This window comes from Aristolochia californica, unplaced genomic scaffold, assembly GCF_029961685.1.
Source record: "Aristolochia californica isolate CCGP_79_NKW_82.1479 unplaced genomic scaffold, dmAriCali1.0.hap1 SCAF_4, whole genome shotgun sequence".
Lineage (NCBI taxonomy): Eukaryota > Viridiplantae > Streptophyta > Magnoliopsida > Piperales > Aristolochiaceae > Aristolochia > Aristolochia californica.
This window is the reverse complement of record NW_027182103.1, coordinates 47,144,525-47,158,326: the sequence shown is the minus strand read 5'-3', so window position 1 is coordinate 47,158,326 and position 13,802 is coordinate 47,144,525. Positions and strand designations below refer to the sequence as shown.

The following is a 13,802-nucleotide window of genomic DNA, read 5'->3' as shown; positions in this document are numbered from 1 at the left end:
ACTCAATGTGGCAAGATCAGTGATCCATCCACTCCTCGAATCACCTTGCAATTATACCCCCACTCCAATCTAGGAAGAGACAAAAGCTTCACCACCTTCCCACTAAGTACATGTGGATCCCTCACCTTACATGACAAGTAAAAGAGAAAGGAGACCCTCAAACAGGGAAGGGAACAATGAACCTTCATTGAGGAGATGGGTTGAGAGCTCCTCTACAAATAGAAGGATCACACCTAATCATAATTCCCCAGTACTGTCAACAGGTTCACAAGTTGGAAGTAGAAAACCCAAGTAACATAGTCTTAACCCATTTCAAGTTATTGTAAAACTTTGATACAAAGAACCCCCAAAATTATTGAAGTTTTTAAAGGTAAATATGATCCTATTTTCAAATGAGAACATATAATTTAAATTTATTTGAATTTTTTTTGTCTGTAAAGCAAACAAAAATAGGAAGATCCAAGCAGCCTTTAAGTTATCTCCATGAGAACACTAATTCCAGACATGGTATTATTGCAGGCTTCTTTCTTCAAGACTCCATTCCATTAGTTAAGGGTGAAGGCCCCAATATATGTACAATCCAAGTGCCTACTTTGCATATCACTAACAATAATTATTACCCAAAATTCACCTTATGGAAGAATAACAACCTTTCCGTCTGTCTGGTTTTATCTAGAAAAAAAAAGAATCCTGCGTAAATGAATCTGAAAGCTGATTCTATTACTTGCTATTGTCATACTCAAACCCTAATAGGGCGGCCCTTGTACACTCCCCGCCGCACCACAAAGTTGTCAGGGGGCTGGAATTCTTCTAACCAGGCCACGTCTGAGATGTTTATTCCACTTGATTCATCAATACCTTTAAAGGGCAAGGCAAAGAAAGAATGTCATAATGTTTCTTTTTTTTCTTTTTTGATGTTCGTAACTTTCCTTTTTTCCACAAGCAAAACAGACAACAGTCATTGGATAAAAGTTTTTACCAGGAAGATCTCTCTTCAAGCATTTCCTGAAATACGTGCAGTGACGCCCATCTGCCGATGAGTAAGGAGGTGATAAGATGTCAAAGAGAGCACAGGGGGTTAAGGCTTTGAAAGAATGGATGTTTCCACCACTTGTCGGATAGAGAACTGTTGTTCCACAGGGAGCAGACATCTCACCATCCCTAACAAGCTGCGCTAGTCTTGCTGCAAGACACTTCAAATATTAAAAAGAATCGTGACAAATCATTAAACAAGGAAACTAAAGGCTCCTCACAAATAGGAGACCTCAATTTTTATCCACTGAAACAGAAAAACTTCTGTTAGTTCTCCCCTTGAAAATTAAAGCTCAAAACTATTGCAGTAACCCCATCCCCTTCATGGCAAAAATAATCTCTCTATGTGCATAGTTTACAAAAAAAAATGACAATTAACTCGAACTACAGGATTACTAGTCCTCAAACCTATGCTTTCAATACTTCTGTTTTACAATGTAATGTATATTCAAGATATGAATACCCTTAGACATTCTCAAATTGTTTGCACCAAAAGTTCTTCAGACAAGATCACCCAAAAGTAACCCTTCACAATACCTATTCAATCATGAGAATATAAACATGCTCAGAAAAACGTGACGCTATTAAGAGCTTTTTCCATATCAGTTATTTTCACCAATTATCTCTCCTACTGTTTCACCTAACTACTCATAATAGGGTCTAGAATTAACGTACTTGTATCCATTTTTATCTGAATTACCAATTAATTATCAAGACTGAAGTAGGTAATATTTCATACAAAATAACTTCGAAGTACTTAAACAATGAACCCCTTAGATACATAAATCATAAATAAAAAAAAACTCTAGATACTTCTATTACATATATTCTAGATACTTTTATTACCTTTCATTACACTTTTAACGCCCTAGAGAATCCTCACCAACTACCCTCAGGTTGTGTAAAGGTATTTAATGTCCTCAAAAAAAAAAAAAAACTAGTCAGCCTTAAAATGAACTGGGTACAGGAATAGCTGATTGTGAACTTAACAAGATGTCAAGCTTGCTATACTTTAATTCTCAAATTTATATCATCAGATATGCAGCAAGTTCGAAAATACAGACCTTTTGATCGATCAACAGGATCAGGAGAATCCAACCAGTCATAAGATTTCACATGAAGTGTACCATATAGCAACTTGCTCAATACAGTCATTCCAGGATGATTATGAAGTGGGATAACTGAAGATGGTGGCATACAGAATATTCCTATCTGTAAAAGCATTTGTTCAACTGTCAAAAGTTGTCCTGCAGTATGAACCAAGTAACAAAAGGGGCAAAAAAATCCTCAGGTAGTTCAAGGACTTACAGAAAAGCTCTCGCACTCATGCAGGTGCAGATATTTTATAGGAGGCAGATACTGAGTACTTCCATTACCGCCTTTCTTACCATTTATACCCTGAGCAGAACCCTTCCATCCACGTACTAATTGTGCCTCCTGTTCCAGACCAACATCAGAAGGCCTGATTTTATCTGAAATAGCACATCCATTAGTAACAGTACACTCCACTAAATAAACGAATACATTTCTGTTAAAAAATAATGTACTGTTATAACCTAGTTGAGAATATAGAGACAGCATTCGTACAAAAATGAAAACTGACAACTTAAAATATAACAAACAGGACATGTTTTTATGTATGCAAGTCCATATATGTCTCTGTGTAAGCGTATCTATGAGAGAGAGAGTACTAGTATTTCAAGTAGTATTAAACATTTCCAAGGCTTTTAAAAAAAATCTGATCTCAGGTTTTATCAGCGTACTAACAGAAAAAATGCACAGGAATTGAAAATCTCAGAGTGAAGTCACAACATTTGTGTCATTGTAAATGCACTTGCTGAATGGCATTTCCTCCATAGGGACCTATAGAACTGGCTACACAATGGCTCTCTGCCAACAGAATAATGAACACAAGTTAGCTCAAGTAGAATCCTCAGGCTCTATATCAATCCAATTGGTGGATCTTCAGATGTTCATGATATCTCTCAAGAATAAATAGTAACCTGATACTAACAAAGCATGACATAAATTATGCCAACTGGATCTTGAATACTCTTTTGCACCTCCATCTAAACATAAGTAGCCCAGATTATACCAGTTCTCTGAGCCCTTCTAAACAAGTCACCTGCAGATAGTTTTGATAGGTGACCAACTGGAAAATCAGTTCCAAAGTATACACATAACATATATATGGAGAAAAGAGATCTATTGAGAGAGAGGGGGCTAGGGAGTCGGGCAAGTATACTTTAGAAATTCAGGCAACATTCTAAATGCAGATAGGAACACTGGAACAACAAATGATGCTCACAATGTCACCACCAACCATACCAAAAGCAGATGAAAGAAATATTAAAACTAATTAAAGCCTAGTGTACAACAACTTTACTAGAGAAAAAACTACTAATCTGCTTGACAGAATGCCATTTCTTAAAAAAACAATAACATGATATGTAACATAAAAAAACAAGTACCAAAAACGCCTCAACCATTTGTCCTCTAATCTTGTATACTTATTTTTTTAATGTTGATTACCCCCCCCCCCCCACCCCCCCCCCGACCATTGAGCCAAGGAACTTTTAATATGGCAGAGTTGCTCTACAAAAGCTACACTGCGGTCCATATGCTCCAGATTGAGTATCAACAAAACAAAATATTCACAAATCTGGATGGTGAAGTTCATTGACAGAAAACCATTTCACTTAAAATTTAAAACATCCATCAGAAAACTAATTTCACCTAATTTTAAAATACCCCTGGTGTGAATAAATGAGAAGTAAAGAGAAACTATCTCATGCTTTCACTGATTGGAGCCAATTAGGTATTGATGACACTAATGGATATGGTGAGACAAGTTTTCTAGTTGAGTTGGCTCATTGCTGTCTTTTGGTAATACAGGAGCCAAGTCTCACAGGCAGGTGCCATGAAGACTAGTATAGCACCCGTAATGGTCAGCGTGGACAATGACCTCCAAAACTGCAATCTGTTAGATTTGGAACAGGTTGCACAAGTCTTGCTCCTCATAACCCATAGTTACAAATTTTAGATGAAACACCACTGCAAGGATGCCAAGGAACAATCACACAGTGGTAAGTCGTTCCTTTCATACGATTACATTCTACCCAAGCAGGCACCTTATCATCCCTGGCTTTAGGCTTCATTTTTAAAGTTTGGACTGATGTAGAAATGTTGCCACTTCCATACAACTTGTGTAGGTTGTCCAGCTATATTATCACTGGTTACATTCAATTCAATCTGAAGAAAGAACATGCCATGCGGCAGTTGCTAGGGTGCTGAACAAAGTTGAAGTTATTTACTAGCATGTGGATAAACCCATGCAATAAAAAATAGGTCCACAAATTAACGTCATAAAAAAAAATAATTGGGACGATTTGTCATTCGCACCTAGCATAGCTCGAATTTTTTCAAGAGCTTCTTCTGAAACAGGTCCATTTGGAGAGAAGGATACTTTGCAAGCTTCATAGAGCCTCTGTATGGCTGGCATACTGTAAGGAGGATATAGATCAACAGAATCTACCCAAGAGTATGCACAAGCTCCTTTGAAACTAGGAAAGCTTTTCAACTGCTCGTAGGTTTCAGGGATGGTACAAAGACGCAGCTGACTATCTGTACCCGTTCCAAAATGCAGTTAGGAGAATAGCAGTTCTGATTACAGGACAGAAGCTGATGGCAACGCCTCCTCATGATAACGAACTGATCTGAGGTAAAACGACAAGAAACAAATGAGAAACAGTAATTATTGTCAACCTATAAAACACAGAGACAGTTACTCTAAAGCTAAACTTGGATGTATTTGAGGTATTATGTTCATTCCTTGGCACCCCACACAAAGTTAAGTGAAGGCTGCAATTCTTCATAGTTGAAAAGTTTAGCAGTGGAGAATCTAAAAAATGGCCAAAAATTATGATGCACCATAGATCCCGCTAACATTGATAAATCCTAATGATACACTACAGTGTATTTAAAATCGAATAAGAAGATTCGAAGGGTCAAAATTCGACAGAGCAGTGGAAGGTGAATTTACGACTCCCAGAGTGGCACTGGTTCTGCCCCTTGTACGAGCCTCTGAAGGAAACAATGGATGAAGCAGAGTTATTTAAATTGGACAAATTACGGTATTACTTCACAAATGAGACGATGCATTTCCGAATTATACAATTAATGCAGAGCGAACGAACCAGAGAAAAACTGCAAGAGAAAAAAAACCCTAAAATCACCATGGTTGCCCGAGAAACTAAAACTAGTAAGAGAAGACATCTTACTTTCCATTTAAATTCGAACCAGACATAAAATTCCTATCACGGCTCCTTCTCGAAAGCACGATACAGTGAAAGAAAAACAGTGGCAACGGCTATCCGTCTTGTCTGAGTTCTATGGCAAATGGATAGCATCAAAACGGTTGCCAAGTACGCCGAAGAGCAACAGCGTAGTCAAAGAAAACATCGCACAGACGGGACTTGACAGAACAGAGATTAAAAACAAACGGAAAAGGAAAAGGAAGACAATTAATCCATGGGAATAGAATTTGACAGCTGGTGAAAGCGGTTACGGTGGAGCCATAGTGCCTACTGGTTAACCCACCAGGTGTTATGCGGAGGATAAGGGAAAATGTCTTCCCCCGGGGGATTTGCTTCAGCAGTGAAGGCTAAAGAGAGATCGATGCCGACGCGGGAAAAGCGGTCATGGGTTGTATCTCTTCGCTTTTGCGCTCCGGCAAAAGAAGCCCTGCCTGACTGCCTCCGTCGGTGCTGCGTCCTGCTCTCTTGCCAATTTCGCCAAGCTCGGGGACCCCTCTCCGCTATATAGGGCCTGTGAGTGCACTCGGAGGAGTGGAACGTGAATTCCATTTACGTAATAAATCACAAATCGTGTTAGAATGCATAAAAAATTGGAGTAGAATTTACGAAATGATAGAATCTATAATTTCACCTCATACAATTGGAATCCGCTTTCCATTAAATGATTTTATGTTTTTTTTTTTGGACACAAGAGGGTGATGGCCGGATAGATCCTCTATGTCCCTTGGCTAGTCTTCTTCGATCTTTTAAGGGAGCAAGCCTCCCGTGAGAGGTTTCTCTCTTTTTTTCAAAAAAAAATTAATAATCAATCAATATAAAATTAAATTAGTTTAAATTATATTATCATCTTCATAAATTTAAAAAATATGTTTGATAATAATAATTTACAATTTAAATAATTTTTTTATTTAGTTACTTAAATAAGATAAATATTATATAAAAATAATAATGTATATATATCTTAATAATTTATATACTTTTTTATTCATTTTAAGTAAAATATACTTATTATACATTCATTTGATGATCTAAAGAATATTTTTATTATTTTTAATTGATTTTAATTATTTTAGTTATATTGATTAGATAAATTATATTATATAATGTCACTTTTATTTTTAACTTAATATCAATATAAATTATTATGCATGTAATATTTTATTCTGATTTTATCTCTAATTTAATTTTACGATTAATTTGATTCTTAGTTATTATAAAAATCAAATTCAAAATATTATATTAAAAAATTATATTAAAAAATTATAAATTAGAAACTTAAGTAGTTGCATAAAGTTTAATTTTCTTCTAATTGTCTCATCACTAAATTTATTTTATTAATTAATTCAACAATAAAAAATTACATTCTTTTAGGGCATATTTGGAACCCACATAAAAGAAAAGAAAAAAAAGAAAATGAGAGAGAAAAACTGTTTTTTTTAACAGTAAATAATCATTGAGAGAAAAGAATATAAAAGACAAAGCCTTAGTTAATAAATTTTCTCTCGCAAAATAATGCAATTTGGGGAGAAAAAAAAATAGAAACTTTAGAGAAAATTTGAATCATCAATATTTGAAAATATTAATAATTTACTTTTTTTTTCATCTTTTGTGTGTCTTTTCCAAGAAACACTAGAAAGACATTTTATAATAGAAATATGTTTTTAGGGGCTATTAGTACCTCATGTTTTTTTAAAACACTTTTCTACCTGTAACTTTTTACCGAGAAAAATCCCCAAAAAAATTATATAATTTTCCAAGTAAGATAGGCCGGAAAACCATATGGATTTTTTTTAATAAATATTTGATAATTAATGTTGTAATACTTTCAGTGCAAGGCAATTTTTATGCCAAATTTGTATTGGATATGTTATTTTACTAAAAAGTTATCGAATAAGTATGGTAATGTATAAAGTTTATTATTAATTTTTATTTATTTTCCTGCAAAAAAGTAAGTCCATTTATTTTTTCTTGAAAAATTCTAATTTTTTCCATATAATTTCTTAGTAAGACACTAATGTCAGAGTGGTTCTGTCCACTTTTGTGAGCAGTGGCTTTCTACACTTAACTGACTAGTCATTTAGGTTGTATTGACTAACCTTTTGACATCGGGAGTTCTGTCCCTTGAGAATGTCAAAGTGGTTATGTCCACTATTGTGAGCGGTGACTTTCTGCACTTAACCGACTAGTGTTTTACGTTGTATTGGCTAGCCTCTTAACAACTCATAGGATTTTATCTGAAAATTTTTTAGAAATATATTTTCTAAAAAAAACATTTCAAACTTTTGATGACATATAAATTTTCAACCAAGTACACTAACAGGGCCTAAGTAATCTACTTTCAAGACGAACACTTACATAAATTATCACTAGTAATCTAACAAATGTATCGTGTAGACCGTATGCTAAAACATTATGTATTATAATATTTAAGTATATACAAATAATATTGGGTGTATAAATGGACTGTGGTACTGAAAATATACGATTCGATTAATACTCCTAAAATTATTTGGTGGTTTGGATCTATTGATCACGTGGATCAGTAGGAGGCTAGTCACTTTAATCGTTTTATAAAAGGGTGAATGAGATCAATTAACGTGAGAGAAGTTTGTCTTGTTCACCTTTTCCAAGTAGTTGGCGAGGCACAGCTCTACTTCAAGAGAATTAGATAACCGAATTCTTCATGAGTCCCATCTCATGCGAAGCCGTCCAAGAGATACCAGACTGTTCCAGAAATGACACCGGCGAGAGAAACGACCGCCGGTCTCGACGTTGGAGTTCCGGAATGCCCGTACTAAGATGGAAACTCTTGTTTGATGCGGGAGTCACCTGCACATGCAAGAATCTGACAGTCCAAGGTAAAGAAAGAATGAAACTGTTAAGTAACAAACCAGTGGTTACATATATCCAAACAGTAAGACTGCACTTTGCAGAAAGCCAGAAACAAAGAACCTGAAGCAGCTAGTTGTGAGCGGAGGTCTTCTGAAGCAGGACGCCTGAATCTCTCGATTCAAGTTGCCTGATATGACAATTTATCCACAGGGAACGAGATTAAACAGCTGAGCACGGAGATTTTTCTAATGAGAAGTGACCGGAATCTGCTTAGGATTGTCAAGAAATCTCGAAGGTAAAGTGGAGCTGTCGCCTGTCGAATCCATCTAAATGAAAAAGAGATCGTTGCGCATTTGTAATATGGATTCGCAAGGGGAAGTTCATGCTCCAGAACCAAGTTCCATGTACCAGGTCATGCTCATGCTAATCACGGACAAATTATCATCATATCACTCTCCTTTCTTCTCTAAACTGCCTGCTTCTCCAGCGATTCAGACTTCATTTTTTTTTTTCACTGTGTCTCGATTGAAACCGGACTCCACTTCGATTCATGAGGTCAAAAGGATTTTCTAAGCCAATCATCTAGGGTATCACATCTCTGCTTTAAACAGATTTGGCGGGATTTTCGAATTATAACCAGTTCCTAAATTCAGGCACTTCCCCTTTGGCGATTCAAATCTCCGAGTAGCCTATCTGGTCAGGGCAATACAAAGATTAATACGATTTATATAAGGGAAAAAGGGGTATAACACCTAAAATTTGGGCCAGCTAATTCAACTGTTCTGTGAATCTTGTCACATTGACGTTGATTTTGACTACTTAACTGATTGATGTTTGGGGCTGTTCTTGGTGAGTGAAATAACATTCTTCTTATGTAGTTGCGGACTTGCGAAAGCAAATTTTGGGAAGATTCCTCAGACATTTTCTTTCTCAAAAATTTCCATCTCTTTATCTAGAGAGATGCTTTTATTATGTAGGGTAGTTCTTCGAAACTTTCTTTCCTATTCTTCAGCCCTTTTCTTCAAATAAACATGAAAAAAACAAAGAAAAACCTCCGAGTCAAAGTTAGGTGGTTCGGTCCACTTGGGTTAGGTTCCGTCTACCCTTGGTCCACATGGGTTAAGTACTTAGCTTTTCGCCTTTAACAAACCGGTCTTTTGGGTTGTATTGGCTAGGTGTTTGACAACTACATGTATGCAACTCCAGGATCGTGAAACACTACCATTGCTTGATTTGTTCTTCACCATTATCACAAGAAGTACTGTTTATTCATAGCAGCATTGCAGTGGTCCTTTTATTTTAGTGAAGTAATCTCTTTCAGGAAGAAGTCATAAAGGGTGATGAGTCTATTTCCCCAAACTCCTTAAAAGCAAATGAGTTTGAAATGATCCAAAATTTTAGTAATGCCCTTTGTATTTTTTTTTCCACAAATGGAATTCGGGGAGAAAAAAGAAATTTGAAAAAAAAATTAATCATCAAAATTTCTTCATCATTTTTCATGAGTATCCAAAAATAAAAATTTATATTTCTCTTCCATTCTCTCTCTCATTGTCCATAATATCCAAACAAGAGAAAAAATATATTTATATTCCTATTTTTTTCTCTCCATTTTCTATGTTCCAAACACAGCCTTAAGGTTCGCAAGGAAACCATCTTCATCGAACATAACAACAGGGGCAACCAAGCAATTGAAATAAAATGTGTGATCCGAGTAAGGCGACCATTGTTCATTGGTCTCGATAACACTTATTATATATAGAGTTATCTCTTATTCTTTTTGTTTAAATTTTTATTCATTTCATTTAGAACCGGTAAATGGGTTTTAATTAGTTAATGGATCTTTAAGATTTTAACTAATATTTTAAAAATAAAATCATCTACTATATCTATACCCTTTTAACCTTATATGTTATCTATTTAACAATGATAGAGAATCAAGGGGTAATCTTAACCTAACTTTTAAATGAGAAAAAAATATTTTATATTGTTATCAGTCTTTATTTTTTTAAGTCTTAAACATAATTTCAGGAGCTGAAATAACTCAAAAACGTCCTATATTTGCAGTAGTTATAAAAAAAAATAAAAAATGCTTTGTACATGTGCATATAAGTTTCGCGAGTCACGAGTCACGAGTCATGGGTGCAGTCGAAAAATGATGGGTGTCACCCACCGACTCTGCCATTTGCAGCCATGGGTTCTGCCTCGTCAACAGCTCCTAAGGTCTTTCCGCAGGAACGAGTGCGATCGTCTATATTGAGAAAAACCCTCGGAGAAAAGTGACAAGCCGGCTTTCCGTCTTCAAATTCTTCGATGGATCCACTGGGCTTTCTTACCGCAAAGGAGCGGCAATGGATAGAGGAGGTTCATTATCTGCACTCATTGTGGAGGCAAGGCCCTCCCAGAACTGGTAAAGTTAACCTTGGTCCTCAAAGCTCGGTAGCTTTTAAGCCAGAAAACAAGCTGAAGACGAAGAAAGAAAAGAAAGCTAAGAAAAAGAAGGACACGATTTTAGCTTCTCAAACGCAGCAAGAGCCGTTTGATAATCATCCCGTTTCAACCGTATCCGAAGTCGAATGGCCGTTGAATCCTGTCCCGGAGGAGCCCCAAGAGATCGGCTGGCCGAGTCAGACTCAGAATTCCCAGGTTGCTGCAGCAACTGGTGAAGAACTCGCGAAACTATCTTCAATCCAAATGCAAAAGGAAGCAGTAAAATTATGCCGGGATTTTTTCAAAAAGGAGTCCTCTGACGGCGAGGACGACAAGGGGGAGCCTACAGACGAGGACAGTGACTCTATATCCGAGCACTTGGACTTCTTTTTACGGCTTTTCGCGGAAGACGCAGAATTGAGGGGTTATTACGAGAAGCATTGGGAAAAGGGAGAGTTCTCTTGTTTGGTTTGCGGAGGAATCGGAGTGAAACTCGGGAAGAAGTTTGGCAATTGCGTTGCACTTGTTCAACATTCGATTTCAATCTCAAAGACGACAAAGAGGGCATCCCATCGAGCATTTGGACAGGCTTTGTGTCGGGTTCTTGGGTGGGAGATTAGTAGGCTTCCCACCATCGTCTTATCATTAGGGGAGCCACTTAGTCGCACATTAGATCAGGCCGCTCCCCAGGTACATTAATTCCTGTTGCAAGTTACCATCTGTGAAATGTATGACAATTTCACATATTAAAGATCAGAAACACGTCACGTTTTGGTGCGAACACGGTTGAGTAGTATATCGAATTGCTGGGTCGAGTTAAACTATGTTTCTAGAACTAACCCATTATCTTGGTGTTACTCAAAATATGATACAATTTGTTATAGTTTGAGATGCTTCTGATGTAGTTTTGTATTTCTTTTCCAGAATGCTAGTCTTGCACAGAATATGATAATCTCTGCAGATGTGGTTCATATTGATAATATAGCAGAAGAGAGTAAAAACACTGATGGACCAGCTCAGGTGGTTAATCTTGTGGAGAAGATTAAAGATTGAGGGATCAGATGTTGTTCAGGAGGAAGATTTCCACTGAAAGATACGCTTTTCCTTCTCTGAGAATTGGAGGAAAGCAAACTTTCGGTAATCTGTTACTAAAACTTCCTGGAAAGTGAAGCACTGGGATAGGAGATGGTTCCTTTGGTACATGTTTTCGTAGTTTTTTTTGAATTTTGGGTGAGATAGCTAAGTTTTCTCTTTTTTTCCTCTTCAAATGTTGTTCAAATATCTTCGTGTTCACATTATTCTAATCTAACTTTTGTTTTTAATGAACATCAGATGAAAGGATTGACTCTTAGTTCAGATTTTTTGTTTTTTTTTTAATTCCTGTATTCTTATTCTCTGGCCATGCAATCCTGCAATGGAAAATGAAAATCTAAAAAAATCATTTTGCTGAAAACTGATACAGTGAACAAATAGTAAGAATTAGTCTTTCTCCAGTGGCTGTTGAGTGTCTTTGTATTCTTTTTCTCTGGCAATGCAATCCTGCAATGGAAAATGAAAATCTAAAAAAAATCATTTTGCTGAAAACTGATACAGTGAACAAATAGTAAGAATTAGTCTTTCTCCAGTGGCTGTCGAGTGTCTCGTAATAAATAGAGGATTAGTCATGTAGCTAGCAGATTATAGGCAAAATGAAGAGAGATTATGTGGTTGCCCATTGAAGGCTCTAAAGAGGATGAACATGCAGTCCTCAACCTCTTTTTTTGCACCATAGTCGAGGCTTTGTACAATTGTTGAGGGCCCTAAGGACTTGAGTTGTATAGCTCTTTCATGTCCCATTTGATTAGTGCATAAGGTTGTGGTATGTGTAGGTTCATTCTTAGGTTCCGTTATCCTTTCTAGCATGTTTAATTTGTTATTTATTACCGTTCAGATTTTCCCAAAGAAAAAAACATAATAAGAAATAAAGTACCCAAATAGCTTTTTGAGACAAGTTTTTAACTTTAAAAAACAGGAACATTGGCCCTCTAGAAGTAGGAATATTGCATGTTCGAAGGAAAATTTTCTGGGCTATTTCTGGAAAATTGGAATAGTTGGGTGGGGTGCAATCTGAGCAGGAATCTTCATTATCTGGCTTCTCATAATGATATTTAGATTGGCTAGCTCATTCTTGAACCTGAAAAGAGAACTGGTAGAATTCAGTTTCCATTTCATATTGGCCAGAGCAAATAGGATTTGAAGAGCTCTCATGATCATTTGCATCCATTAGATACGGAAAACAGTGGAGACTGTTGTTGGCTGCAATGTACTTGGAAGTGAGGAAGATAATCATCCCGCATGAGAGCCTCTGGAGCGAAGTGAAGCAACATGTTTATGATTTTTGGTAGGGTACATGTCAGGGAGGCCAGGGAAGTTTCAAGGGATCTTATCTGAGTTGGTAATCAAGCTCTGTCAGGTGAAGAGTGAGTCTAATTTTATAGCGGATGACTTGGCGATGGGGGTCCCTAGTCGTTGGTTGAGCTGCAGTGTGTGATACCTCTGCAGGTTGCCTTCAGTGGTTAGTGATGTCAGTCTTAGACACACGTGTATTGGTGAGATATCTCAGATTTTAGGTGGTCTGACTCAAGATAAGGGATCCTTCTTGAGGGACCTGTTATATTGTATAAATTTGTATCTTGATGAGATATCTCACTTACTGGCAAGATAACTCAGATCTTGCACTGGACTTTTGCTACACCCATTATGAGATCCAGTACGGGGTTGTGAAACCCTGTATCTCATTCAACATCTCATTGCCATTTTCAATTAAGATTCATTTCAAACTTCCGTAAAACGATGAACTTGAAAAAGTTATTTTAAGGTGGAATAGCCTATAGCCATGGTTCATTCTTTTAAATGTCTTAGTATATGAATCCAAGTTGACTGCATGTTTATATGACCCAGCAAAACAAGTGGCACTTAGTCTGAATTTTGGGATCTTGGATTGATGTAAGTTTTAATTCGAGAAGGTGATTTGGCTTAAGGTGGATGGTGAGGAAATCTCCTCCTTAAGGTTAACCTCTATTTTTTTTTATATATATATCTCAGACCCTTGCAACCAGATTGAAATTATTTGTCTGCATACTCCTAGATCTGGTAATAGTTCTTCAGGTAAACTAGTCAAAAACAGGTGTCTCCCACTTGTTTCTTGAGGCCTTC

General features: G+C 36.6%; 2 protein-coding genes across 3 annotated transcripts; one reads left to right on the top strand and one right to left on the bottom strand.

The window, feature by feature from the left end:
• Window positions 1–510: 510 nt before the first annotated feature.
• On the bottom strand, window positions 511–5,808 carry LOC137962581 (plant cysteine oxidase 4-like). 2 transcript variants are annotated; one of them, XM_068809532.1, is made up of 6 exons: window positions 5,632–5,808; window positions 4,435–4,748; window positions 2,341–2,504; window positions 2,097–2,244; window positions 980–1,183; window positions 511–858 (listed from the first exon to the last, which is right to left on the bottom strand). In XM_068809532.1, the coding sequence occupies exons 2-6, from the start codon at window positions 4,532–4,534 to the stop codon at window positions 740–742; spliced, it is 735 nt and encodes a 244-aa protein (XP_068665633.1). In that variant the 5' UTR covers window positions 4,535–4,748; window positions 5,632–5,808; the 3' UTR covers window positions 511–739. The 2 variants fall into 2 exon arrangements, with proteins under 2 accessions (XP_068665633.1, XP_068665634.1); XM_068809533.1 differs by lacking the exon at window positions 5,632–5,808 and adding an exon at window positions 5,313–5,550.
• Window positions 5,809–10,459: 4,651 nt separating this feature from the next.
• On the top strand, window positions 10,460–11,959 carry LOC137963785 (uncharacterized). The gene is made up of 2 exons (XM_068810988.1): window positions 10,460–11,297; window positions 11,532–11,959. The coding sequence occupies exons 1-2, from the start codon at window positions 10,491–10,493 to the stop codon at window positions 11,658–11,660; spliced, it is 936 nt and encodes a 311-aa protein (XP_068667089.1). The 5' UTR covers window positions 10,460–10,490; the 3' UTR covers window positions 11,661–11,959.
• The last annotated feature ends 1,843 nt before the right edge of the window (window positions 11,960–13,802 follow it).

Bases quoted from the DNA above. Each gene is read 5' to 3' on its own strand.
- LOC137962581 (XM_068809532.1), bottom strand. From the start codon at position 4,534: ATGCCAGCCATACAGAGGCTCTATGAAGCTTGCAAAGTATCCTTCTCT. The intron at 1,184-2,096 runs GTCTGTATTTTC...AGTGTCTTGCAG, and splicing joins TCCTGTTGATCGATCAAAAG to CAAGACTAGCGCAGCTTGTT. The intron at 859-979 runs GTAAAAACTTTT...TGCCCTTTAAAG, and splicing joins CTTGAAGAGAGATCTTCCTG to GTATTGATGAATCAAGTGGA.
- LOC137963785 (XM_068810988.1), top strand. From the start codon at position 10,491: ATGGATCCACTGGGCTTTCTTACCGCAAAGGAGCGGCAATGGATAGAG. The intron at 11,298-11,531 runs GTACATTAATTC...TTTCTTTTCCAG, and splicing joins TAGATCAGGCCGCTCCCCAG to AATGCTAGTCTTGCACAGAA.